At 39.2% G+C, this 27,857-nt stretch overlaps 1 protein-coding gene across 1 annotated transcript; it reads left to right on the top strand.

The window, feature by feature from the left end:
• Positions 1-389: 389 nt before the first annotated feature.
• creb3l1 (cAMP responsive element binding protein 3-like 1) lies at positions 390-26,242 on the top strand. Its single transcript, XM_076287651.1, has 12 exons — positions 390-684; positions 8,958-9,162; positions 13,152-13,318; positions 13,963-14,047; positions 15,701-15,858; positions 16,270-16,419; positions 16,740-16,798; positions 17,409-17,477; positions 19,615-19,714; positions 21,539-21,665; positions 22,899-23,151; positions 23,309-26,242. The coding sequence occupies exons 1-12, from the start codon at positions 583-585 to the stop codon at positions 23,343-23,345; spliced, it is 1,512 nt and encodes a 503-aa protein (XP_076143766.1). The 5' UTR covers positions 390-582; the 3' UTR covers positions 23,346-26,242.
• The last annotated feature ends 1,615 nt before the right edge of the window (positions 26,243-27,857 follow it).

The raw sequence follows: 27,857 nt of genomic DNA, 5'->3' as shown, positions 1-27,857 counted from the left end.
TTGATTAATGTTTTTTGTATATTTAGGGCCATCTGTATCAGTGGCTACACCTGGTATTGATAAATATTTAAGCTCATCCCAGCATTAAATTAAAAAAAACGATTAGAACTCTGATGTTACCTGTTTAAAGACATGACTCTCTTTTCTTTATGTTCTTGATAGTAGAGGTTACAGTGTTATTGTAGCCTGACTGTATTCTAACTCAGGGTGTAGAATTGAGAGCAATACCACTTTAACTTTTGAAAGAGGTGGGAGGGATTTAAAACAAGGAAAAGTTGGTTGGGCGGTGTTAACATTAATATGAATGAGCTGTGCTGTCCCTTAGAGACAGGACCACCTGAATGTGACAGATTTTACAGAAACCAAGAGAGAACGCGTTGCCTAAAATTTCACCAAGATAGGCCTATTTATATGTATTTTCTTATCATTGCATGAACGAGTCCGTCGAGACCAATGGTTGATTAGCGACACCATCACATCGTCAGTTCCTTATCTGCTGTGATATTTGATCATTTCTTTTATTTATTTATTTTTTATTATACAGTTAGTCATATTCTGGTGAGATATCATTCCATTTTTGTTATGGACACCGTTTTGGACAATTTCACCTCGGACAAACTTTTCCCTAATTCCAACCTGTTGGACCTCGAAGATTTGAATGAAACAGATTTTCTTAGCAATGTGGTATGTTCCAACTTTACATTTTAACACCTTAATAAATGTCTAAACGTGCTCTTAATTTCTGATAAGAAAATGTAGCCTATCTATTAATGTAGCCTATTTTGCATGTAACCGGCATATGCGTTGCCAGATGGGTAGCTCACCTGCGATGTTGCATACGAGTAATCTGCCTCATGCATGTAGCCTACACTTCTGAAGGAACGCACTATAAGCCATAGCCTAGCCTACAGCCTACAAATATTTGTGAACTTTGTAAACGTGTCAAGCAGGAAAGCTGTATCCATAACTGTCATGCGCCTTTCCCCCAAATCATTTGTGTCATAGTTTCGTTAAATCAGCATCTGTAAAGAAATGTCTTTGTGTATAAAAAGCATGTAGCTTCTATATTATCTGTAAATATCCCAACAGCTGTTTTCTACACGTCCTACTTAACCATACAAACCATTTAAGTGGGCGTGTGACGTTGTTCGCCATTGCACGCCTCCCGGACCTTCACTCATCCGGCTTCAGGGCGAGATCTGACATTTGACAGTAGCAGCTCTATTTTCCATTTAAGAAGTCACTTAAGCAACGGAGACTTCCAATACGGTCATTTATGTTCATCCCATGTTAAGTCACCTAAACAATACCTTAGCCTATATATAGGGTAGTCTGCTTTTTAATCACTTTGAATCTTATTCATCAGGCTGTTTCAGTGGTCTATAATTAAATCAGCACTTGGAAAATTAGACTTAGGCTACCAATGGGCTCCTGGGCACAGCTGCTGGTTAGTTAACTCCATGGAATCCATTAGACATTAGGCATACAGAATGATGTTTCCAGTGTGACTCAGTCATCCATGCGTAGAGAGAACTTGCCACCCCAGACTGCTCCTCACTATCCAGCCTTCACCATACTATTTCTTCACTGGATAGTAGCCTACTCTCCATTTCACCCAAATGCATGGTAGCCTGGTGTCCACCTTTCGAACTGGCTAAATGATCAGTTACAATTCCCTGACAGTAATTCCCTGGTTCAACTGCTGTACACTATTTTATTGTGTCCTTTGTTGCACAGTTTTAATAGTGTGGTTCTATGCTATGTCTCTCAACTTTTCATGGTTGTGTTATGAGAGAGAGAGAGAGAGAGAGATCTAGGGTAAAGGTATATGGTATCTAGCTAACTGTGAATTGGGGTCTGTCTGAGCCCTTTCCAAGGCCCTCTGTCTGCTTGGCCCCTCATTTTTTGAGAAGGGGGTAGAAGCAAAGTAAACGAAGCATCTCGGGTGAGGCCCCTCAGTGAAAGACGCTTTGTGCATTGGAGTGTGAGGCAGAATGGTTACCCATCTTGCAGTTTAAACTTGCGTTCAACAGGTCACATGACCTGGACCCGAATTACAGTTTCAGTTTGTTGTAGCCACCATTAAATGTATATTTTAGTTCGTTTTTATTGTAGCTAAAAATGTTATCTTGTGGCTTTAGGTGTCACAAATCAGATAGGGTGTGAATGCTGCAACGACTTCGACTAAAAATCATTTTTTCTAGTTTTGCTGTTATTAATGTATGGAATTGCTTTTTGTTGTTACTGCTATTGGTGAAACGTTTTAATGAACATAAAATTCATAAAATATTAAAACTGCAGTTAGGCTGAAATAATTGGTTATATGTTTGCAAAGAATCACTAGCGCAATAGTCCAGTATTCTTCCCCAGACAGGTGAAATCAAATGAAGATTGTGGAGTTGATAGCCTTGGTCTGCTCTTTAATGTGACTAAACCAGACAGGGCTGAGTGAGAGGACACTGTTTATTGGAGTGACATTTCATGATGCTGAAGACAAGGCATATTTATTGGCTGTAGAGGGTTTTTTGCACCAATCTACCACATGTGCATCCATGACATTAACAAATGGTTCTAACATAAGCACTGGCCTGACCATTAGAACATTTCACTCCATTATTTCACTTAAAGTTATCTGTTGTAGGCATCACAAACTTTTGCATCTTTATTGCTGGTCAGGAGTAAACAGACACAGGACATAGCACACACTAGGGAAGTCAAGAACACTAATACATCACACACACAGGCAGTGTTTCCCACAGAATTGAATTCTATTTGTGGTGGCAGGTTAACAGAATTAACTTGAATGCAACAGTTTTTAACAAATTAGCGCAGCGTGCTATGATGCTAACCAGATTTAAGCACAATTTAGTACAACCTGGAAAATCATTGTGTGGTGGTCAATGTTGATATTGTGGTGGGCCGCCACAAATAAGTCAATGTATGGGAAACACTGCACAGGGGTGGACACAGCCACACCAACATGAAGGGTCACACACGAGGTAGAACTAAAAAGGGAATCGCAACACTAAAACACGTACATAAACAGTAAATAAAGGCACAACCACATACAATAAACCCCCCAATGTTCTCCCAGAATCGCCAGCGTGAAGCATTGTGGGAACCGTAGCACACAGTCCAGTGCACCGACGTTACAATACGTTGTGCTATGCAGGTGTGCTAGCATGCCATAGCCTATCCCACAATGAGCTGGATTTTTGAGAGGCCAGTTAGTGACTGATTGGTGTCAGTGTTGAGAATGATGATAAAAGGATGTAAACCAGAATCTTTCTGCCTATACACCCATCCTCATTTACAAGTAATTTCTTTCTTTTGAATAGACTATTTTCAGGTGAACGCCCTTGTCTTTAACTAGTGTTTCCTCATGTTTCCTCCCACATTAACACAGGTTTGGCTGGAAACACTTGTCTAAAGTCATTATTAATGACATTTCAACAAACCATTCACAAAAGAACAGACTCTAATAGACAACAAAAGTGAGTTAAAGGGAATCATATGCTGCATTACAAGCATGTGGGAGGATAGACAAGTGTGTCTACACCCATATGCCATACGTAACACCAATTTATTGATTGACATCTTGTAGATGTGTAGGCCTACATGAGCAAGAGAGAGAGTGAGAGAGAGATAGCTATGGGAATTTGTTTATTGGATTGGTCGTGTCACTTTATGGTTTATCAACTGTACCATGTTGCCTCTGAATTTGAAGTTCTTTTATTTATTTACGGCAGCTGTGAGTACACCTACAATCCCCGACATGCTGAAGGCAACAGAATACCCCTGGCTGTGGCAAGTTGGGGTCATACTGCTAACCTAATCTGACACAGGATAGGGAATGAAGTGGGTCTGTCTTTAAGAAGCATGGGCAATACAACCAAGAAACGAGAACCTGCATTCCACTTCACCAGATTCCAACAGGGACTGCTGGCAGTGGTGCTGGCAACTTACTACTGATGCTGGAGCCGGTCCAGCAGAGCAGGCTGCAGCAGTGTTATGTCATTTATGCGATGCATAGGCCAATATCTAAATGAGCCACAAACTTTGCTCATACTTGATCATAATAACAGTACAGCCTGTATTCTGTTTATCTTCTAAAATGATGGCAAATTATGTTTCAATCTACCGTGACATGAACAGCTCAGATTGTATCATAGTTGGTGAATATGCAAATTCCAGATGAGTAGTATGCCCTTCTTCAGAAAAGATGTTGAGCTCATTTGTATGTATATTTGCAGAAGTCAACAGTTTTCCTCATAGCCTTGTGTGCAAACACCAGTGAGTTAATTCCCCATGCTTTCTGTTAAATACAGCAGCTTATAGCAGTTCACAATGTAAGATTTTAACTTACAGGAACTTGTGTGTACTAGGTGATCCTTTTAGTACACACCACAACCACCACCGCAACCACTACAACCACTACCGTGAAACAGCAGTAGAGTTACAGACTCTGAAGGGGCTAAAAAGGGCCCAATAGGGTCTACACATGCACACCTGTCGTCTGGAACTGCAGCTGATGATATATTCTAAAGCAAGGCTGGGTCATGGGATGAAAAGATTAAATTGGAGTTGTGAACTTTCAGGGCCTCCTAGTAAACGAATTCAATGTGTGTTTTTTCAGTTTTCAGCTGTCACAAAATGTCTTTAGCAGAGAATCTTTCGTCTTTGTCTTTTTCTCAGCCATCTTTTGTCCATTACCTTAGATTCATCCCATTTTTTATGGCTCAAAAGTGGTCCTTTGGGGGATGGAAAACCAGCCTCAGTGACACACAGAAGCCTGTCTCCAGTGATTGTGGTTAGCCAACCTCTATAGCATGCTAAAGAAAGCATCTGAGCTGGAATTAAGAAACCAGGCTGCTCCACCCATGGACAGTGGGGGATGGGTGCTTGTTACCACAATGCTGTGGGGAGACTGCTTGCCCTGTATGTAGGAGGTGGGGTGGACGAGTCTGAAGGGAAGCGACAGGACACAGAACTGTACCCTCATGACCACAAGGCATTCAAAAGCTAGCTTTTGGTTTAAGGGAAAGGGTGACCCAGATGGATTTGGGATGTTCTGAAGCCTACTTGTCTTTGTAGCCGGTTTGGGTAATTATACAGAGTACTACTGTCATGCCTCCTGCTGATTTATGGAGAGTGTTTGGGATGTACAGATACGTGATTCATACAACAGGTCCCACAATGCATGCCTGCAGACCAACTAAAGAAGGCAAAGAACCTTATCCAAAAAGTAAAACATCATGGATGTTTCAAAACTGCTTGTGTTCCTTAATCACATAACTATTTATGAAATCTCTTCTTGTTAGTGCTAACAATAGATATTTGTATGTGTGTGTGTGTGCATTTGTGTGTGTGAACGTCTGTGTAGTTGTAGTAGTAGTAGTAGTAGTAGTAGTAGTAGTAGTAGTAGTCATTGTGTGTAGTGGGACAGCTACTCTATATTGAAGCAATAGCTTTCTGTATGCACCTGTATTGTTGAGGGATTTGGTATGGACCATTACATTTGTATGCTAGTGAACCAAGGGGGTGTGCCCCAGACTACCAGAAATCGTGTTAGCTACATGTGTCTGCATCTGGCCTATTGTTGGGCAGTACAACAATATGTGGCATGTGACTTTTTGGGACAGGTGAAAATATCCATGCATTTGAACACATGTTGGCTGACACTCTCACACCCCAGACCAATGTATAAGCAAGTAATCACTTTCTATTTAAATGAAAATGTCAGAGGCTTTTTGTCTATGTGCAATCTTTTTGTAACTATATTCTACTTTAACTCATCTCATATACTGTTAACACAAGTACACATGCCATTTGATTGTAGAAATGTATTATTTGGACACTTTTATTGCCACTGAAACGGACTATGCCACACAAATGTATTTCATTCTCTTTCCTTTTTGAATTTGCGCTCAAAATCATCATTGCATATTAGCGTCTCATCAGTGAAACAGTTCTGTTAATAGGTGTTCGGTTTCTGACATCATGGTTTTATCTACTCATTAGTGTGTTTGCAATGCAACCAAGACCCATTTTTAGCCATGCCGGCCCGCTCCATACTAACCTTGCACTCCTGCTCCTTTGCTGCTGCAGCCGGCTAATTTGCATGCTCTGTGCTGATTGGCCAGCATACAGCTGGATTGTTTGAATCAGCAAAAGGAATGCTGGGAGACATCTGGGCATGACAAAGCCTGAGGTGTCAAAAATATATCTGTTTGTTAGCAGTATAAAGTCAATGTTTCAAGTGTAACAAAATGTACATAGTCAGCTTCAAGTCCACAAGCCAAGTTGGGGTTAAGTAAGGATTTCTGGCTTTTGTCTCTATGTAAGGCATGTCTCACCACATGAACTACACATTTAAATATACTAATAGACACAAAATTGCATTGCACTGCATTTACATATTGATATGATTTCTTCGCAACATTACATATTTATGACAAGGTAAACTATGCATGGAAAACTATGCAGTTTTGGGGTTTGCCATTGAACTTTTGTTACACCACCACCAACAGGCCAGCCTATAAACAAACAAAAGCTTAACATTTTAGAGGCACAGCATAAAACATATTTTTAGATATAAGGGTAGACCACTAAATGTGATGTCACACACTGACTAATAGTCCTCAACTTTTGACATTTTAAAGATAAAAAAATGTTTGTACACCCACAGTCTCACATTGAAATGTTTACAATTCACACGTATATGCATCCTTTTAAAATACGTTTAAGTACTGTAATTACTCAAAGTGAGATATCCAGGATGCTTTAAAGATAATGTGTATGGACTGTGCTCATGGTTGGAGAATCTTTGCCTCAAGAGTCCTATCTCAGACCTGCACCGCCTGTCTTAGGTGCTCTTGTATTGACACTAGCATTGTTGTATGTTAAAGGTGTTGAACCGGTGTGTCGGTCATCTTGTTTAACTATGTTTGTTATGATCCTTGAGGGAAAATGACTAAATGCAGATTTGGCTTCTTCTACAGATTCTTTCTGGCAGTGTTAGGGGGCAGTGCAAGGACTGAGGAGGAAGCTAGACACCAGAGCATTAGGATATTGACATCAAATTTAGAGTAGCTGTGTGGTCTACTGCTTATTGTTTGCCAAAGGAAAAAAGAGCTTTCCAGGCCCTTCTGTTGTCATGCGTGGGGGCAAGAGTGTAAATAAACTGTCACACCACCAAAAGTGAATAAGTCTCTATTTTTACCCCAATGGTAATATGACCCAGATCCAGAGAAAGTATGCATTTTTGGGGCCGTCTGAAGGCTATCCCAGTGCCACTGGGAAAAAGGGCCCTCTGTCTTCAGCTGAAATTCCACAGCTCCATCTCTGGGATTTTGAGGAGAAGGCCAGATGTGAAATTTCAGAGGTCTTGCATCAGCAGTCTTGCATCATCACTTAGTACTACAAAAAGGGCCCCTTAACCTGATAGGGTCTCTCTCAGTTTTACCAAGGCTTTCTACTTCCTTGAAGTTTTCTTTTTGTTCAAAAGGAAACAAACAATATGTTTTTTAGCAATCAGATTACAAAAAGCAATCTATACCTCATATTTTAGGCATTCTTAAAAAAGCTACTTAAAATGTGTGCACAATGAGACAATATTTTATTCTGCTGTCAGGTTTATAAACTGTTTCATTATAAACTTGAGAGTTGACTGAAAACAAGATACTTTACCAAAAAAGACACTGTCCTTTCACGTTCATTTGAATTGTTACCAATGCGTGTAACAGATTGGCTTCACACATGCACACTGCGTAACAGGAATGCTTTATATGAATGAAGCAGGGAAGGATTATTTATGCTGTTGCTTATGCAGTGAAAATGATTAGCTGGCTGCTAATGGTGGCATATGTGTTGTGTCAAACAATTCTCTTTTGACCCCTTCCTGGGATCATCCAACTTGATTCTTCTATCTATAATTGCCACAGTAATTGGTAAAGGCACAGCTCTCCCCATGTATCATGGCAAGGATAATTAATCAATTGATTGTGATGGTTTTGTGATGATTGAATCCTAATACTTACTGTTAATGACCATAGCATTTACCATGGAAACACACAGCTGATATATAAAGGGGTTATGGCAGCCATATCCTGGTGCACATGTTTCCCTATCCGGGCACCTGGCAGGTGCAGGATCTGGGTGTTAGAGCTGTTGCTTGCAGATTTGTGGATTCTCCATGTGCACAGCACTCCACAGCTGTGTATCTCCCACACCCCGCCTGTTTTAACAGGATGTAAACAGCAATGGGCTTTCATTGCACCACAGCCACTCCCCTCCTCAGCAAACACATCTGACGACGACATGTATTTAAGCTGTGGTGACACTCCTTCATGAGTAAAGTTTAAAGTGTATTTGATAACGTAGACCTGAGGTTAACCTTGTATTAGCATATTTGCATTGGCATGCTTTATAGAAAATACAATTACACGTTACTGTTCTGCAGGAGATGTTAAGGTTTTATATTTATTTATCACCCCAGTAGACTTGTTGTCAAGGGCTCGCTTAGTGGATTTATGCAAGTGTCAAATGTGATGCACTTTAAGAAGATTTAGAAGAAGAAGCTTACTTTCAGTAAAATGCTATGCTTTAAAACTTAAAATTGAATAAATAATTAATTTGTCCACACTTTTCTGGTCAGAGAAGTTTCTTTATGGTCCCAAAGGTTACCCGTGTTCAGCAGGCCTGTTCTATTCATAAAGTCTGATTTAATTCATATGAGATTTAAATTCTTAATTAGTTCCACTTTTTCATAAATACATAAAGTGTGCTACCATCTAGATGTGCACAACTTACTTGGCCTTATTTTGGCCTTATCTTTAAAAAAAAAAAAATTGAAAATGCTGAAAAAAATGTAGAAATGCTGCATGTTAGTTATTTTAATCATGAACTGTTTGAAGATTTACATTAAATTGTTTGTGTGATCTCTGTGTGATCTTCAGCACTTCTCAGAGCAAATGGAGGACTTCTCAAATGATCTCTTCAGTAGTTTCTTTGATGACCACCTACTGGCAGAGAGGAATCCTCTCCTGGACATGGACTTGGACCCACCTAATCCTGCCATCCAGGCCGAGCACAGTTACTCTCTGAGTGGAGACTCAGCACCACAGAGCCCCTCTATGCCAATCAAAATGGATGAGGAAGCAGGTTAGATCCTGATTACAGCCTATGTACTATTCTGTCTTGTGTTTACAACTTGTTGGTTACTCATGATTTTACGTCTCTGCACTACACCTCTGAAACAGACAATGACATGATAGGTGAGGACTAGAAACTACCAGTTGTGTACGTGACACTCTCATTCATGTCACTGGATATGTCTATCATCAAATAAGCTATCTACAAAAAAGGCATTTTCCATAGTACACATGCAATATAGTGTGGTATAAGTTGATTTTGTAAACCAAGAGGAACAGACACAGGTTCTCTCTTGCCTATATCATGTGTCTTTAGTGTACTTCACTTCCAAGCCCTATCTCCTTCAGTGCCTGTGCAGCGCAGAAATCGCAGCCTACTGAGCATGCTCCTAGCTCTGACCGCCCCAGGAGGAAGTAAGTCAGGGGATTTCAGGCAGTCAGCCAACATTCACATTCACTCACTCTCTCTCACTGCCTCACTCACTAACTTTCTTTCTCTCTCTCTCTCTCTCTCTCTCTTACTCACTCACTCTCTCTCTCTCTCATATACACACACACAAACTCACACATTCAAGCACATACTCACACATTCAAGCACATACTCACTTTGACAAGCCATGTGGCTCTTGCATCCCCTTGCAATGACTCCCAGCTGCTGATGTTTCTCTGTGCTCGGGGCCAAGATAAAAAGGAGCCATCAATAAAATGAAAAAGGAGAACAGCTTTCCAGTTCAGATGGAAAACAAACTGAAAATAAGCTCGCGGCAGGGCTGGTGGGTTGATCTTGGAAAAAAAAGTACTGGCTCTTTTTGACCTGTTGCATCATCCTAAGTTTGACACAAGGCCAAAACCTCAACACTGCTACTAAGTTAAGACATTGCAGACATGATTCTCCACACCACCCCCTTCCTCCAAGGGTTCCCCAGAGTTAAAGCCCTGTCTTACATTAGGAGCCGGTTATAACTAGGACCAGACTTTACAGGATCTCCTGGTGCACTGAAGAGAGATCAGACTAGTTTCAACATGAAACCTGACTAATGAGCTCCACACCCCCACAACGGCCAGAACTATAACAGCTGAACCTGAGTTCCACTTACTTTAACTGCACTGCTAGTTAAAAAAGACAACTTCAAAGACACTCTTGACATTCACTGGGAACCGTATAGAGAATACAGACAAAGATTTTATGTAACCTTGTCTGTGTACCTTGTCTGTTTGTCTGTACCTATGTAAAAACTTTAGAGCGTCTTTGAGTATTATTATTATTTATTATTATTATTATAATTATTATTAGATATGCATTTTTATCCATATTTGTGCTGCCTGAGCATTAAATACATGACATTGGTGCACAATGCTTTACCATTTCCCACTTCATCAAGATAAAATATCTGAAGAGGCACTCACCCATCTGATGCCATCCAAATTTTTGTTAAATAAAAGTATGAGCATCTCACCATTCTTGTTAATTTGGTTCAACATGGCAGTGCAATATTATGTCTAAACTACAGGACTAATTGAAAAATCTGATACACTCAGGGTGCCTGCAGGAATTAATGAATGCTATGGCACACATGCTATGGTACAGAAAATTGTAAATAGCCTACTGTCATGAAGTTCGGTGTGGGGTACTGTGCAGAGTTTGGAAGATATGGTAGGCCAACTTGGTGTGAATACACACAGGGGAAATTTTCTCTCGTTATTGAGTAGCTTGATGGTACACTCAGTGCGTACGGATGCACACCTGCAGGCACACCTGGATACATTAGCACTCAGGATTAGAAGTCAGTTTGTTAATATAAATCAAATAAACATATACATATGCACGCAATAATTTACCTCATAGCCTCAATCTGTTCCTAGAGGATTTACGGTTGAAACATTCAAAACCAGCACAGACAAATACTTTGAAATGAAAATGGATTGGACTTTAGTGTAATGCTCTACAAAATGTCGACTTTAAGACATTTTTGTTGTTGTTTTCTGTGCCACTGGAAATGCCTTAGGAGCGCACGTGTTTGTTTATGCAGTTGAAAGGGTCTATAAGCAACTAGTTTTTGTATATTTTTTACATTCATTTTGATATTATATATGTGAAGGACAGATAAACATGACTGTCTTTCCCACTAGCTGATACTATAGCTATGTGTTTGCCCTGGAACATTATACTAAATGTAAGAAAAGCTTTCATGGCACAGCAATGGAACCCAAGATGTGTCATTGCAATATATTTTTTAAAATGTCAAGAGAATGTGCACAATTCAGCAAAGTAAAATGAGAATACAATTTACAGTTTTTTTTCAATCGCTAACAAGCGCTTACCCATACTTCAGATACTTTTTCTAAACTCTTAACACAGACTCACACCTTCAATTTTCTTCTCAAAAACACATTTTGTTAAATATATACTAACTCTTCATTTCAAAACAGAACACATATTTCTCTGCACACACTAACTTTACCAAAACACTGGAAATCTGACTCAAAATGAAATTATTCTGTCAAAGAATAACACTTGTTTTCTCTTCACAAGGTACATGCAGTCAATCAAAGTACACCAGGTTTCAAAATACTGGCTATTGTTTACATGACAAAAACTGCATAGACTTTTATGTTTCAGTTTTACAGGTATTTGCATGCAAAACATGCTCTATCCACAGTTTTTACACTACATTTCTTGGTTGGGGACTGTATGTCCACATGTAATGTGCACATTCAAAAGCATTCCAGTAAAAAGCAAATCAGTTTTTTTTCCCTTTACTGTTTACTACAGGAGGTACAGTAGAAATACTGTTTACAGTATGATAGAACAGAAAAAGTTTTACAGTATTGCTTACAGTGAACAAAATATCCATGAAACACACAAGAGCATTCTGAACAAAAAACAACAGCAAAAAGCCCAGATAAAAAGGGGGAACTAAAAAAAGCACAACATTACTGTATCTCATCTCTGCGATTTTTAGAGTTAGGCCACATGTTTTCATCAACATCGCATCTGACATTATCCAAGGCGATGCACCTGAGATACTGTAAAACCATTTGCTAGCAGAAGCAGAGCAGAAGCAGAGGTTTTGATATAGTGTATCTAAGGTTTGGGATATTGTGTTTGCTATTGTGGGATGTTGTGTGTTAACATTAGTAAATACTACAAAAACAATCCATAGTTTTGTTGGGAGGTATAGCTTGTCTGTTAAGAAAATGTAAGCATTGCGGAAATGTGTTCACTGACTGCATATTGTGTGAAAACGACATGACATGTGTGAATGGTATGGCCACAAAAGACCGATGCTGTGCTAATTGTGTTTAGAGTTTTGAAAATGTGACAACTGGTTAGACAAACGCTTGTTAGCGACTGAAAAAAACTGTAGTAAAATGAGCACACACTTTAGTAAAACAAGTACTACAAAGTGTCAATGTCACAAAAATACATTAGTTAATACTTTACTTGACAGTATCGACATAAGAGTGACATGACACTGTCATGAACGTGTCATAAACAAGTCATAAATGTTTATGACATAACGCTTCTGTCATTAAGTGTCATTCGGTTTTTGTCATAACAAGTTAGGGTTAGGGTAAGGGTTAGAGTTAGGGTTAGGATTAGGGTCAGAGGTTAGGATTAGGGTTAGGGTTCATGTGTCATGACAGTGTCATGTGTTCATGACAGTGTCATGTCACATTTATGTCGATACTGTCAAGTAAAGTGTTACTGTTAGTATTTTAGCAAGCATTTTCTAATGTCTTTTAGGCAGCTAGCTTGCCAAAACTCCTTATTGCTACTGGTATAAGGTTTCAAGAGGAAGTGTTCATTGCAGAGTTCTTTCAGTAACACACTGGCATAGCATATGTCTTACTATGACTACGTTTTTTGGTTAGTTGATTTCTCCCTTGTTTTGAGTGTGCATTTCCAGAAAATGTATTTTACTTTTATCAGCCATTATTTCAATACCTGTCTCACTGGGAAAGTTTTCTGAACATAAAATATACTTCTTTTGACAGAATCAGAAGGAATGTGGTCCTTCAGCCAGGATCTGACGGCCATTTTGGTGAAACAGGAGCCCAGTCTTTTGTCAGACCCTGCTCCAGCACCCTCTCCTGCAGTCAGTGCTGCCCCTCAGCCTCTCAACCTGGCTCCCCCACCCCAGAGAAATGCCCCTGAGGATAAGGTGGGTCCTTGTCAGGACTTGTCTGACTAATTTCTGAATCACTGAAAAGCCAGGAACCAATCACAACCTCTTATCCGGCATGGGGCGGGTTTTATATGAGATACAGACAAAGAAGTAGGGTTAGCAGTGCATTGAACACTACCAATGGCTGCACTGATAGTGTCAGTGTTAAACAACACACATGTGTATTGTTTTTGGAAGTGAGTTAACACCTGCATTTAATTTACAAGAAATATGTTTTTTCTGTACTTCAGAAAATATTTCGTAATGTGACATAATTTTGGCAAACTTTGTTGTGTGAGCCACCTAAAGCTTCACTTGTCTCACTAAGCACTTAAGGTATATATCTACGTGTATAATGGCCATCTGCACTGTTTGGTCCGCAATTCAATGTGTGGCTAAATACATTGCAACAATTGAGCTCTGAATGTTTTCTCAATGTTCATCAGTCATCAGTCATCAGCCCTGTTTACTGTTGCAATTGAATTGGATTTATACAAACATCCCCTCCATATTCTAAGCATTTTGTATAGTAATATAATGTGGATTTGTTCCAAAAATGTTTTCAGCAATATATTTAGCTTAAAGAATTAGAGCCACAATATATTTGCATATTTCTTGATGACTTTTCCATCTGGTTTCAGGAATCAAAAGACATGAAATGCAATCAAGTGCCTACAATCAAAGCTGAACCCAGAGAGGTCAATCAGTTTCTCAGTGTCCCAACAGGTGGGTTTTTATTAACTATGCCATTATGTTAGAATCATGTACAGAAACCACTGTTTAATCCATCTCCACATAAACACAGACACAGCATGCAAAAGTGCATAATGCTTCTTTAGTATTTACCCCAGCAAGCTGCAGCCATTTCAGAGCTTGCCCAATTTACTGTGCATTGAACACAGGTGCTCCTCTCCACCAAGCTGAAATAACACGTTGTGTCATCATGGCTTATTCCCTCCCTCTCCATTACTTTAGAATGCTATTAGCATCCTGATTGTGGAGGAGTGTGCGTCACTGTGGCTGCGTCACTTGTACCAGTGCTCCTGATGGAACATGTAAACAATAACTCGATGTCTAAGCACTGTCGTCCCCCTGAATAATACTGCACTGCGTGTCTGAGTAATATCTATTCAGTCAACTGTATCCAGTTAAATGGGCACAACCTCAAAAGACAGAGTTCAAATGTGGCATATTATTGGTTTGTGTTTTGTATTACTTTTTATCAGTGTACGGGTTTAATTTAGATCACTGTAGTTCTGATTTGAACAATATGTATTTTCCAGTTTTTTGAAAACTCTACATTACCAGAAAACTCTACATTACCTGCATGTTGATAGAACATGAACGGTAGTCATTAGTGGTAATGAATGCTATCTGACATTGTCAAATGGGCTAATGTGTGGGTAATGTCTGGATGGCACTAGCAGGTTTCCTCCCATGGTGCCCTCTGCTGCAGTAGCATGGCTCAAGAGGACTTGAAAGAGTGAAACTAGAATGTTTCCATATTATGCAGCCTCATATTACAGACCTACATCAGAGAAGACACCTGACCAAGCACCAGATGGTGAAGTGGAGTAGTGGTCTTGGGCCAGTGTGAATTATGGGAAGAACTGACCAGACACTCCCAAAATGGCTGCACCTGCATGACTGATCTAAGTGCTCAGTAGTCAGACACACTTTTAAGAGGTCAGAGGGCCAGGAGCAGCACAGGACTTCAGCTCCAGTATATTCCCATCCCGCTTGGCACATCAAAAATCACTCCTGCCAGTTATGTGTCTAGTCAAAAGCTTGATAAACCAATGAAATGTCTACTTGTGTCTGCATTGTAACTGGCTCTTGTTAGAACGTGCCTTCCCCTCAACCCCCATTCTCTGTGTTTGGTCCTAGGCTTCCTTTTCCAGTAAAAACAGAATTAAAACTTGCTTGTGTTTACTCTGGATGCTAGTCAAACTAAACATATTGGCCATTCCAGAAGCAGTCTGAGTGGGTGGTAGGTGTTTGCACGGGGGGAAGTCTGCCTGGTCTGCTCACATTATGTTTTTTAGGCTCTCTGTTCACTGGAATTGAACCATCTCTCTATTTCACCTGGCATAGTCCTGAAAGCCATTTCCATTTTAATTATGATAAAGACCTTGGCAAAGAGTAGTATTTTATGAGGTCTACATTTCCACCATATAAAAACAATGAAGTCCACTCAGCCCAGTGCATTGGAATATGATGAGGCCATGAATGATGACTGATGACAGCCATGTGTCTTTGCCGACCTTCAAACTCATTAAGGTCGTGCATAAGCATGACTTGAATAGAAAACCATTAGTAGTTTTCTTGGCTGATTAGCATTAATTCTGTTTCACTTTTCAACCTTGCAAATCCTGACAGATGAGCACCTGCAGCTGCCGCCCACCCCTCCTAGCAGTCATAGCAGTGATAGTGACGGCTCCCAGAGCCCCCACTCTCTGCCCCCATCCAGCCCTGCACGCCTGCAGGCCCGCACCTCTGCAGCCATCTCCACCTCACCCCTTCTCACTGCACCTCATGTAAGTTTGTGTGCCTCCACAATATAGCTTCTTTCTCAGTGCTGACTCTCATCCCAAGCGTTTTCCACAGACAACTCCTTGATGACTTCTGGCTGCACCTTAGATGGTTTCCTATTGGCTCCTAGCCCTTTCCTCAGCAGGCCTTACTCCAGGGGCCTCCTGCTCAGTTGAGCAGGCCATAGCAAGCTGCTGAGCAGCTGGGCTGTCCTAGGGCAAATTCCTGGTCCAACTCTTTCCTCCTGGGCCTGTGAATGTGTGTAGGAAATGTGTGCCCAGGGTACCTCTTGAGCATTGTAGAATTAATACACATACAGTATATATGATAATGGATAATGATAATTTATATGGTTGTCTTCAACTAGATTATTAGCTATTCTCCAAAGTCATTCGATTTCATTTTTTCATTTGCAGAAACTGCAGGGCACTTCTGGTCCACTCATGCTAACAGAGGAGGAGAAACGTACCCTGATTGCAGAGGGCTATCCTGTGCCCAACAAGCTACCCCTCACTAAGACTGAAGAGAAGGCACTTAAAAGGGTCCGTCGCAAGATAAAAAACAAGGTATGAAGAAATGAACTGCCCTGCTTTTACGTTGAAAAGAGCCGCTATAGTTAAAACGGCATAGTACAGTATTTGAGATTTGGTAGTTCAATACCTTAACTGTGTATTTAATAAGTGGAAAAATATAAATCATTTTTATTATTTCTGAGATGACTATGCAATCTTGTTATACAAACCTCATAACAAAAATCTGAAAACCCAAATCTCCTAAACAAAAATCTATTACCAAAATAGAAAATGCAAATATAACTTAATTGGTATAAAAAAAAGGGTCAGTGCAGTGGTGACATAACCAGTTGTTCTTTTTCTCTTGAATGTAGATTTCAGCTCAGGAAAGTCGCAGAAAGAAGAAGGAGTATGTGGAGTGCCTGGAGAAAAAGTATGTTGGGGATTTTCTTTCTCCTAAATTTGTATATTTATCCCAATGCTGTTGCAGTGTATCAGTTGTATTTGCACTCTTGACCTTCACATAATAATACAATTCTCCACTTCTATGCCTATATCTTTGTTCAATCAGGATCACTGTTTTGCTCTACAAATCTCCCTATCCTTAGCCTCACTCATAGTTCTACTACTGACATCCAAATGTTTTACCCCACTTTTGTTATTGTTCTCAGTCAAATGCCAATGGCTTTTGTCCATCTCCATGCAGTCGCACAGGCCATATGACTCATACAAATTTGAATAATTCACTGGGACTCAAGGTCTTTGCAGAACATTTCTGCTTTGTACTGGGGAAAAGGGGTTTTGCAAATTACATACAGACTCCACTAGCTTTAAGGTCTCAGTTTAAGGGCCTCATATCTTTTAGTGACACAATGCATATGACTATAATGGTAATGTTAAAGTATGATTGCCTAACAATTATTTATTAATCTTTCCATACATTTTTACATACACACTTTTAACACATTTGTATCATTATTTGGTGGAATTATGTGCCATTATTTGAATGAGTCATGGCTAATAATATAAATTCCTCTCCCCAGAGTGGAAACATATACTTCAGAGAATAATGAGCTGTGGAAGAAAGTGGAGACCCTAGAGACTGCAAATAGGTGAGGCATTCTTGTACAAACTTTTTTTTCAGTAATGAATCTACGTAGTTCTAGGAAGTTCTAGGAAGTGCAATGTAATTATACTGTCATATATCAGAAGTACAAACAATGCTTGCGTATTAAGCAGTGAATTCTAGCTCTGTATTCCAAAGGGAAAAGGTTATACACTTGCCCTCAATTTGGCAAAGCCTGTACGATTTACATGGGAAATTCTAGGGGCATTTCTCCAACGTCCCTGAACTCACCACACTATACTGTCTTACAATGGAAGATGGACCTGTTGTCAGGTTACAGCAAATAAGATCATATGCTTGCTATCCACTGATTCCCTATAACGTGGGTTGCCCTTTGGGGGTGATGATTTGGAAATTGCTGTTCAGCTCACTGAGAGTACAAGACATTCTAAATCTTCAGTGGGGATTAGAACAGAAAAGGTCTGTAAAGTTTCAAAGACTGTTCAAAACCAATTTTGTCCTAATTATGAGTGACAAAAATGATTCATACACACACAAACCTACATGTTTTCCTGAAAACACTGAGGGCCATGTCAAATAAAAGCTATCAACACAAAGCCCATACCATATTATACAATTATGGCAGAGCTGGGCTAGCAAAAGAGCACAGTAATCCTGCCACCCTCTCATTAACAAGATGGTTTACTTGCATTGAACACACAGCGGGGTGTCATGTCTCCCCTTAATTGTGGTGTAAAATAAAAGATGGCCTCTGAGGAGCTGGCTCCAGGCTGCTGCTTAATGACTGGACCTCTGGCAGAGCTCACAGGCCCCCTAGGAGAACAAGCCTCTCTGACTCAGCTACTTGAGTTCAAAGAAGAGCATGCCCAGAACAGAACATGTGGAGGGGATTCTCTTGACAAAAGCAGAAGTTGCTGTCAAAGCAGATGAAAATGCTGATTATTTTAGAGGTCTGTAGGAAGTTATTGTTTAAATGTTTGTTTTTTTGTGATGCAGATAATTATGTTGGTATTGGCAGTGTAGAGCAGTGGAGATGTGTGAGAATAATTCTAGTAGCCTACCGATTAAGTAACTACGGCACAATAAATTCAAACTAAACATGTTTCAATTCAGAGTTTACCTTAGTTAAAAATCTTGACAGTAATTCAGTTAGTATGTGCTTTGACAAATTATTAGTAGCATTTACGTACAGGCAGACAAGTGCATAGGTTGTTCAAAATGTAGTTTGCTAGGAATGGATATGAATTCTGTAATGTGAAGGGTATCATATTCACACTTTCAAGGGTATTATATTTACATAGTTTGATAGCCATATTCTGATAGCTGAATTTGTACAGGCAAAATGTGTAGAGTTCATATTGCAAACAGCTCTTTATGCACAGTCAGTTTCATGACTCCTGAAGAAAAGGGGCTTGTTGAAAGTCACACTCCATACAACCAGTAGTACATCCCCCGTTTGAACTATCAGAAGGCTCCCCCTACTGGTCTATAAAGGTTCTGTGGTCCAGGTGTAATTATGGAATACACATTAAATGTTGTTTATTAGATACAGTAATTGCCATAACACATTTGTAAAACAAATGGGCAAATTTGTATGAAATATACAATATGCAAAGGTTTAAGTTGAGATGACCTCAGTGGTCACATGAGAGAGCACATCTTTGTGTCTTCATAAGTGCCTCTGGCTGTCAGTACAGTCATCACTGCCACTGCTAAGAATATTTCACTTGAGATTGAACCCACCCTCAGGGTCAGATGTGAATACTCTCCATTTGATGCATTTTTTTTTCTCACTCTGTGGCTGCTGTTCAGGGATGGAGGAATGGGGCTGTGTGGGAGGATGAATTACCAGAGGTTACTGTGCAACTTACATAGTCATACAGAACTTGTACTTTGTGGTTTTGACACAGAGGCCCTGAAACCTAGTTTAGAAATACAGTGCAGCTTATGTAACATCATGCCTGATCCTTCAGTCGACTATCCTTATATGATCTCTTTTTAAAACCATGGGGTCAATACAGAGACAGTTCATGGGGTGTAGATATGCAAACAGATTTTCATCAAAAAATCCACACCAAAGGTTTATTTGAAGCTGGTATATGACCTACTCATTTAGTGAATAATACTTAGTTTATAATGCATATGTTTTCTTACCACTGCAGATCTCTACTTCAACAGCTACAGAAACTCCAGGCTCTTGTATCAGGCAAAGTGCCTCGGTCCTGCAGGATGGCCTCTACACAAACAGGAACTTGTCTGATGGTGAGCAATTAAAATTCACAAATAAAACTTTCAGAGGGGTGAATGAATGAGAGATTCAAAAAATACTGTATGTCTCCTGGAAGTAAAGCACATCCAAAGGCCTGCGGCAAAATAGTGAATCTGAATGTGTTGATTATGTGTGGACTGTACAAAGGTGTCCAAAAGGCTTTTCAGCAATATCGTTTTTTTTAGCTCCCCAATTAAAGTTTTTTGTACCCTTCAGAAAAATAGCTAGAACAGGAAAAATATTGTCCAAGACACAGGGCTGTATTTTGGGCACCAGCGCATGGCGTAAAGTTCGTTTTCCACCCGCGCAAAGTTTAAATCATATTGGCAGGTGCACGCACCATCCTTCTATCATTCATGAACGCACACCAGCGCAAGTCCATGCAAAGCATTACAAATTGCACCATTACAATGGGAAACATAATTAGAATAAAGATATTACGAAACACTGTACATCTCATGATGAGTAGTTATTCACCATCATTTGCAAATTGGTAATGACGGTTAAAAGTGATTAGGGGAGAGGTGAGAGACACGTATTGAGCACAGCTGAAGTCGCACTGTCACGAGATATAAGCAACTCCTCTGCAGGATAAATGTTGTTTTATTCAGTCATTTGAGCAACATTAGGGTAAGTGTTGCTTTTTCCAGCCTATGTTTTCGGTGGTAACCCATTGTCAGTCAATAGTGAAAGTAACTGAACTGTCTTGTCATTGACTGACTCCTTGGTGAAGTTAGTTTCACTTTGCCAATGAGTTCAAATAATAGACGAGTGCAAATGCGTGAAGGCTATGCTAGGTTTTAGTAAAGCATGATTTAAGAATGACTATTCCATACGGTCTCGCAAGCAGCCTCCTTCAAATGCGCCGTTGAATGCCAAAATACCGATGCATTTATTTGACATATCGCGCTTTGCGCCGTTAAAGGGAATGACAGATGTTCTCATTGGTTTAAAATGATGTTACGCCCCAAACACACCCATATGACTGATTAAAAGATCTAGGAACACCTTGTTACGCCATGCACTTTTGATAACGAAACCCCTCCCAATGTGAACTGGACGTCCTACTAAATTTGAATAGACTTTTGACGAGTGACGATGCACTTTAGAATGTCATGATAGGGCCCACAGTGTCATAGAAACATGTGCGCTATAGGTGCCATACACACCCTATCTGTTTCACCACACCCCCTAACAGAAAATAGTTCCAACGTCCCTGATGATGTCAGTGTCCCTTTGTAGCCCCTCTTGGTCCTTTGCATGAGCAGGGTTGGGGAGTGAACTAGCCCTATTACTTGTAACATTATAATTAAAAAATTGAAAATTCAATGCAATAATCCATTACATTTACGGGCAAATATATGAAATTAAATTAACTAATCAAAATGTTGCTGAATAGTCTTTTCAATAAAAACAAATATATATATATTTTTTAATATAATTTCTCTGTTTAGAAAAGCTCCATGGCAATATATACACGCTCAAATTGAGGGATGTTTTTGATTGGTTCTCCAGTTTAAATTTGCTCAGCCTCTTGTCTGCCAATCAAAAAGTGTTTGAACGTATTCAAATTAATGTAAAGTTACATTACTTTAATGGATATAGTTACCTAACTTATTACTGTTAACTAATAATCTGTAGCCTATGACATTTCAAAAGTAATCTTCCCAACCCTGTGCATGAGACCTGAGAAGCTGTAGCTCTAAGCCGATCAACTGTAACCTTGATAGGGACGTGCTAATTTCAGATTAGCTCTGAGGGCTAGCCTCTGCCCACAGCCAACACCCTGCTCACAGAGTCTGGTTCTCTCTGACCAGGTGGTGGCGCTGTGCTTTGTCCTTGTGCTGGGTTCACTTGTACCATGTCTGCCTGAGCTCTCTACTACGTCGCACATGGTGAAGTCCTCACCTCTCCCCTCGGCTGACGTCTACACCACCAGCCAGGGTATGTCTGCCCTTCCACCCTGTCGTTTCATATCCCACTATCCTTGTATGCCAAATTGATGTGATAGAAATGAATCCCACTCTGCAGATATCGTGATTGGTGATCCATTCACACTGTTCATACCTTGGGTTAAAACACAACTACCATTCATATACATTCACGTATAAATTCTCTGCTGAGGTGGATGTAGACAGACAGGGGCTAGGTTTTGTGCAGGGCTCTTCAGTCAGGGTTAATTGATGACTTGAAATTATGATGCTGTTTTTAAACTTGTAAATTTATTTTTAAATTTGTCACAATCTAATGAAAAATTTTCTTTGGATTTCTTTGACAATACGTTTCTGTCATCTGACAACAAAATACTGTTCAGTGTCGGAGGTCCAAATCTTAAGTAAGAGTTTGTGCATCCACACATATAATAAACACAAAGATCCAGATTTCATAGCATTATCTTTTACTTTCCCATGCCTGTATGACAACACTATACGCTATGTGTCAACTTATCAGAGTAGCTATTTAGTGTGGACACTATCAACTTTGCCCTAAAGTGTTCAAATGTGCTGGTAAAGACATAATAGTGTTGTCCACTGACAGGTATTCAGTTACTTAAGGTTGGAGCACCCTGTCCTTTGATGTTGTTCAGACATCTGGTATATTATATTGTTGGTATATTATATATCTTGAAACATTAAAAGTAAACCCCCTTTATTACCCATTAATGGTGAAGTCAACTCATTCCTGAATTATCAGAGACAATGTTAAAATAATTGTTTTATTATGAACAGATGCCTGTGAATCACCCATCCTATAAACAATAATTATTATATAGGGAAAATACCACTGTGTTGTGGCTAAATGTTGTACATTTGGTTGTCTCACTTTAAATAGTTGCATGTCATTTTGAGGAATAATGGCACAATGACTAAATGAAATATTTATTAGAATAGTCATGTCTATATATGATTGCAGTCCAATCAATCCTATCATTATTTTCACTAACATAACCTAGCACAGACCCTGAGAGCACCAGCTCAAAAATTCAACTGCAGCAGCTTTTTTATTTTTTATTTTATATTAAGGTATAACTAGGTATAACAGTATCCATTTGCAGGGCCACTTGCTGTATGAGGAATTACATTTTGTTGGTAATGTCATTATAACACAGCGCTGAATCAAATCTTGACCAAAACGTTTTTACACATTGTAGTGTTGTGCGTCTGTGTGTTTGTGCAGTCCGTTCCCGCAGCCTCCTCCTCTACGACGAGAGCTCAGCGCTGGAGGACAGCCATGGCAGCTTCTTGAGAGTAGAGGCAGGGGATGGATGGGAAGGGGCGCCCCTTGACTACACAGTGGACCAGCCAAAGCAGGTGGGCCATGCCACACATGAAACCAATAAGTATCTGAGCAAAGCCCACTCAGACCCAGTGGCCTATGATAACAGGACCGGCGCCCCATTCCTCCACAAACAGGAACAGTACCATAAAAGGTGAGAGGACCAGAGGCAAGTAAACAGTCAAGTGATTGTGTTCCCTCTTCTTATACAGTTTAGACACTGTTGCTGTCAGGTACTGACAGATGATCTGAATGAACTGGTAGCATTGACTGGCTGATTTATCGTATCCTCTTTTGCCTACCTCACTTAGAGAGCCGAACCCTGAAGGTGGAGCAGAATACTTCTGACAGTTTGAGCAGAGCTGCCATGGACACCTCCTCTAGTAGGTGCCCACCAGAGCTTGAAGACACTTCAATCTGCCATATTACGTGTCTCCAAGCTCTTTTACCCACTCTTTAAGTAACCCACTGGCACCGTCCCCAGAAGTCCATCCCAAAACAAACCCACGACGATTATAAAAAATAATAAGTGAGAGGAGGAAACATCAACAGCTCCAAAGACATGGAATCAAACAAAATTGTGCACAGATTCAGTTATAGGACCTTCTAAAATATGGAACATAATGTTCTATTCAGACCAATGGATTGGCCCCAGCTCATGTGCCTGAATCCAAGAGAGGGCAAACAGCAAATTAGAGTGACATTTGAAGTGTTCCCTAGTATCTCTGTGTTGCTGTTTTCAAACTTTAAAAAGAGATAGATTTGGGAGTAGCATAGACAGTAAATTAAGTACAAGAATGAAAAAGTACTAGTTCTCCTATTATGAGTGTTTGTCTTTTTCAATTGCCATGTGACTGAAACTCAGAGTGTGTATTTTTGCAAAGATATTTTAATTTCTTCTGTTTTAAAATGCTGGCACTATGTTTGGGTATAGTTTAATTAATCTATACTATATTATGGTTGGACATTTACACTATATTGCAGTCTTTGAGATATTATTTTTCTCAAATCCTTCATTTCAACTGCATAAACATATACTAAAATAGACGTTTTGGTTTAAATGACTATTTGCACTTATTTCATGCCTGCATGGGAAAATTTTGGATTCCAGTTCATTTAAGTGCCTTCAGTGTCCTTGGTGAAATCATTTTAATATTATATTCCTCAAAGACCTGTTTTTTTTATTTTTATTTTTATTTTACCAATTTCTTTAAAATTATCAGAGGTATTTTTGGGAAGTATAGCATCTGTAAAATATGTAAGTATTGTCAGCATCAAAAATGGCATATTTATCTTATGCAACAAAAAAAGTGAAGCAATTATCTAAGTTCTATCAATACATTCAGTGGTGTAATGTCATAACTGTTAAGCAGTCAAAGGTATTTTTATGGAAAATATAATACTTGTAATATATATGTAAGTATTGTCTGCATCACAAAAGTGCATATTTATTTTATGCAATGAAAAAAAAGTATTGTGTGTTTTATATCTATGAAAATAATATTGTCATGTTTTAATACTTAAGTTGAATTTTCATTTCTGTAAGAAAATAATTTGTGTATAAGCATTAGAAACAAAGGAACAGGGACAATCAACTGTAAAAAATTTAAGAATTATTTGATAACAAGAAATTGCATTCCTTAGGACTCATAAGACCATACTCGCAAGTGAATTGAGTCTAGCCAGATCACATAAAGACTGCCATTTGCCAATCGAGTAAATTGTCACAATTTACAGTCATTTAGTGTAACACTGATTGAATGATTCTCTTCATACAACAGCTACAGTATTTGTGTGCTACAATCTAAGGACATTGACCTCTCCCAGTTGATGTAGCAAGATAATAATTCCCAATTCTTTCACAAAGTAAACAACCAGTACTACTATTTGAAATTATTTTTTATAGTAATAGTGTTTGCCTAAATTATGACCCTATAATTCCCCAGTTTTTTGTGTCTTTTCCTCCATCATTCATCTACATGTTAGTACATGTATCTCACCCAGAAGCTTTGACGGATTCAAAACTTTTCAGGGATAACCATATTTTTGAAAATGACACATAAATCTTCTTGTTGACAAAAGTCCTTGACAAACACTTTATGGAGTGCTTCAAAGCATATACGTAATTAACTATAATAGTTTCCATAGTTATGTATATTTTTGAAATGTATTTTGATTATTTTATGGTATTTAAATATGAATTCTGATTACCCAGGTTGCCTATGAATTTTGAAGGAGGATTTGTTTTCCTGCTCACTTATGCCTGTAATTTACCACAGTGACCAAAAGGAAAGCACTGTACTGAGCAAAAAATATGTTTTTGTTTCCTTTCAGTTGCACAAAGACGTATAACAACATAGTTATGTTATGGATTAGAAATGAAATTGTCATAAATGTCAGAAAAGTACTTGGCTATACTAAATGAAATGATACTATTTGTCAAATTTCTGTGCGATTGTACGATACCATTTCCTGATTGTATGTGTGTATGAGTTTCACTATATGGTATCGTCAATAGTGTTGAACACTGTCCATGATGACTTCTGCGCAAGCTTACCAGGGGAAAGCATAACCTAAAATCTTTGAAAAAAAGTCTATGTTCTCACTATTGTTTTCCCATTTTCCTTGCATCTTAAATGCTCAGTCCATGATTCTGGTAAAAGGTTGTTGATAATTACACTTTCCATTATTCTCAGGAACAATGGAAGGTGTAATTATCTAATGTACACAATATTGCTGGAACACTGTTATGGCTCGACCAGAGCCATATGGAACATATACATAGAGGACTTTGAGAAGCAAGTACATTGGTTTAGAATTATGGACTGTGCCCTTAATGATGTTTTATTCAAATGTTGTAAAACAACTACAGTAACTTGCCCAGCCACAGTGACAAAGTAAAGATCTTAAACTTGTATGCCAAATGAGAGTGATACACCAAATTTAAACCTTTTGTGTCTACGTAAACCTTTTTTCCAAGACATTCCACAGCAATTTTCATTACATTACATTTGTGTTACCCTCTGTACATATGTGCAAGTGAAGTCTTTACTGTAAATACTGAGAATGTATTTTTGTATTTGTAATGTATTGATGTATTTTGGTATTCATTTGGCATCTTTGGAGAGCAGCCTGTGTCTCAGTTCTTTCGTACCATTGCTGTTAAAAGTGCATGAATTTCTGTTGTGACCATTCTCATTATATTTCTGTCTCCTGTCCTGTAGATTTAGACTAAAGCAATATAAAAAATGCAGAAGCAAACAGTCTCTCTTGTTCATTTGCGCATAAAATGAATTATGTATTTGATTTGGGGGAGTGGGGGGGGGGGGTCAAATACATCCCACATTCTGCCAAAACCAGCAAAAGCAACGAGCACTAGTCAATCAGAGGTAGGAGAGGGCTGAAGAAGCAGCAGAGACTAGAGAAACTTTGAAATGGGGATATATTTTTGAGGCTGAAAGGAGGCAGCAAATTTACTAGAAATGAGCAAGCAAAGATAATATCTTTCCAAAGTTTATCCCAAGTGTGTAAGTGTTCTCTTCCTGACTCAAAAAATGCAGGCAGATTTGTGATTGTGCAGACTGAATCACACCATAGTACTCTACATCCTCTTCATATCTGATGCAGAGTGCAAACAGATTCCTCCTGAGCTTTTCAGCATAATTGAAGATGTGTTTTGCTGCCACTGGATGTCAGTCTTTCCACAAGATACGTTCCCCAAACCACAAGGATATTTATTGTTATGCATATTGGCCAACATATACACATAACTCGGTACAGAAAAATATTTTAGGCGATGTCAGTGTCAGAGGCATATTTCTGTAATATATTGTGTTGGATTGATCTGGACATGACCTCACATGTGTGGACTGAAGATAAACCAGCATGTTGAGTATGTTGGTACAGGTCTGTGTCCAACCAAAACATTAGCAGCACCACATCACTGTCAACATGCTCTTTCAAGGCTCTGTGATACAAAAGTCCACTAGTAAGGTCCAGTGCAATTATCAGACTAAATTTGTCCAAGAATGTTCAAGTTGAATGACTCAGACAGCAGCATATTGTACAGCAGTCTATATATGCCAGGTGAAAGATCAGTAATAGGCTTGATCCAGTTTACTTATAATAGCTTGAAGATTTGGATTTTGGCCTTTCAAGTTGGTGTCCAATCAAAGCCGATTTAGATAGCCTACCAGAGAATGACTTTTGTGTCTTTGAGTCTGACACCAGTGTTTTGTACTTCACCATTGACAGTAGGCTACATAGTCAGTTTACTGGCATTATGCTCATATTCGGGACATTTTCACAGTTTATAATCCTGACCATCAAGCAGCATATGGAAATATTTCTCGACGTAAATCATTAGCTATTCAAGTATTCCCAAAGAGTATATTAATAAATTGAGTGACATTTCTTTGTATCACAGAACCAAGTATTCATAGCTAACAACTATCAACAAACAGTAGCCTATATTATTGAGTTAAGCCAACCAGAAACATTCACATGAAAACATAAAATACATTATCAAATGAATTTGTATGTGTTGACTGTAGTGATGGCAGTGTGACACTGAAGCTTCGGTATGTGCTTCAAACCACTAGGCCTACAATTCCATAGACCTCTCCGGAATAAGTCCCGCCTCCGAAACATCCGGATCCACCCAACTTCCGGTTGTCGAGTTTCGAAAAATCGTACCTGTCAAACTCTGTAGGTGGCAAAGTAGAAAAGGCTGGTGGGCCGATTGGCCTACACACTTCTGCCATCTGGTTTCCACTGGATTTTTTGATTGTCGGTGCCGTTAAAGTAGTAAACGATTATTAATGCTAACCGGGAGCTAGTTCCGATGTACGCGGGCGGAGG

The sequence above is a fragment of the Alosa pseudoharengus genome, unplaced genomic scaffold, assembly GCF_046254945.1.
Source record: "Alosa pseudoharengus isolate Yale_2024_CS ecotype anadromous, Long Island Sound unplaced genomic scaffold, YU_APseudo_1.1 YU_APseudo_1.1_scf_16, whole genome shotgun sequence".
Taxonomy (NCBI): Eukaryota; Metazoa; Chordata; class Actinopteri; order Clupeiformes; family Clupeidae; genus Alosa; species Alosa pseudoharengus.
The sequence above is the reverse complement of the archived record's forward strand: the minus strand, read 5'-3'. Positions and strand labels throughout refer to the sequence as shown.

What these genes read in the sequence shown, in the direction of transcription:
- creb3l1 (XM_076287651.1), top strand. Translation starts at nt 583, where the DNA reads ATGGACACCGTTTTGGACAATTTCACCTCGGACAAACTTTTCCCTAAT. An exon ending in GTGGAGTGCCTGGAGAAAAA is followed by an intron (nt 16,799 to 17,408) that starts GTATGTTGGGGA and finishes TCCTCTCCCCAG; the next exon opens with AGTGGAAACATATACTTCAG. An exon ending in AAACAGGAACTTGTCTGATG is followed by an intron (nt 19,715 to 21,538) that starts GTGAGCAATTAA and finishes CTCTCTGACCAG; the next exon opens with GTGGTGGCGCTGTGCTTTGT.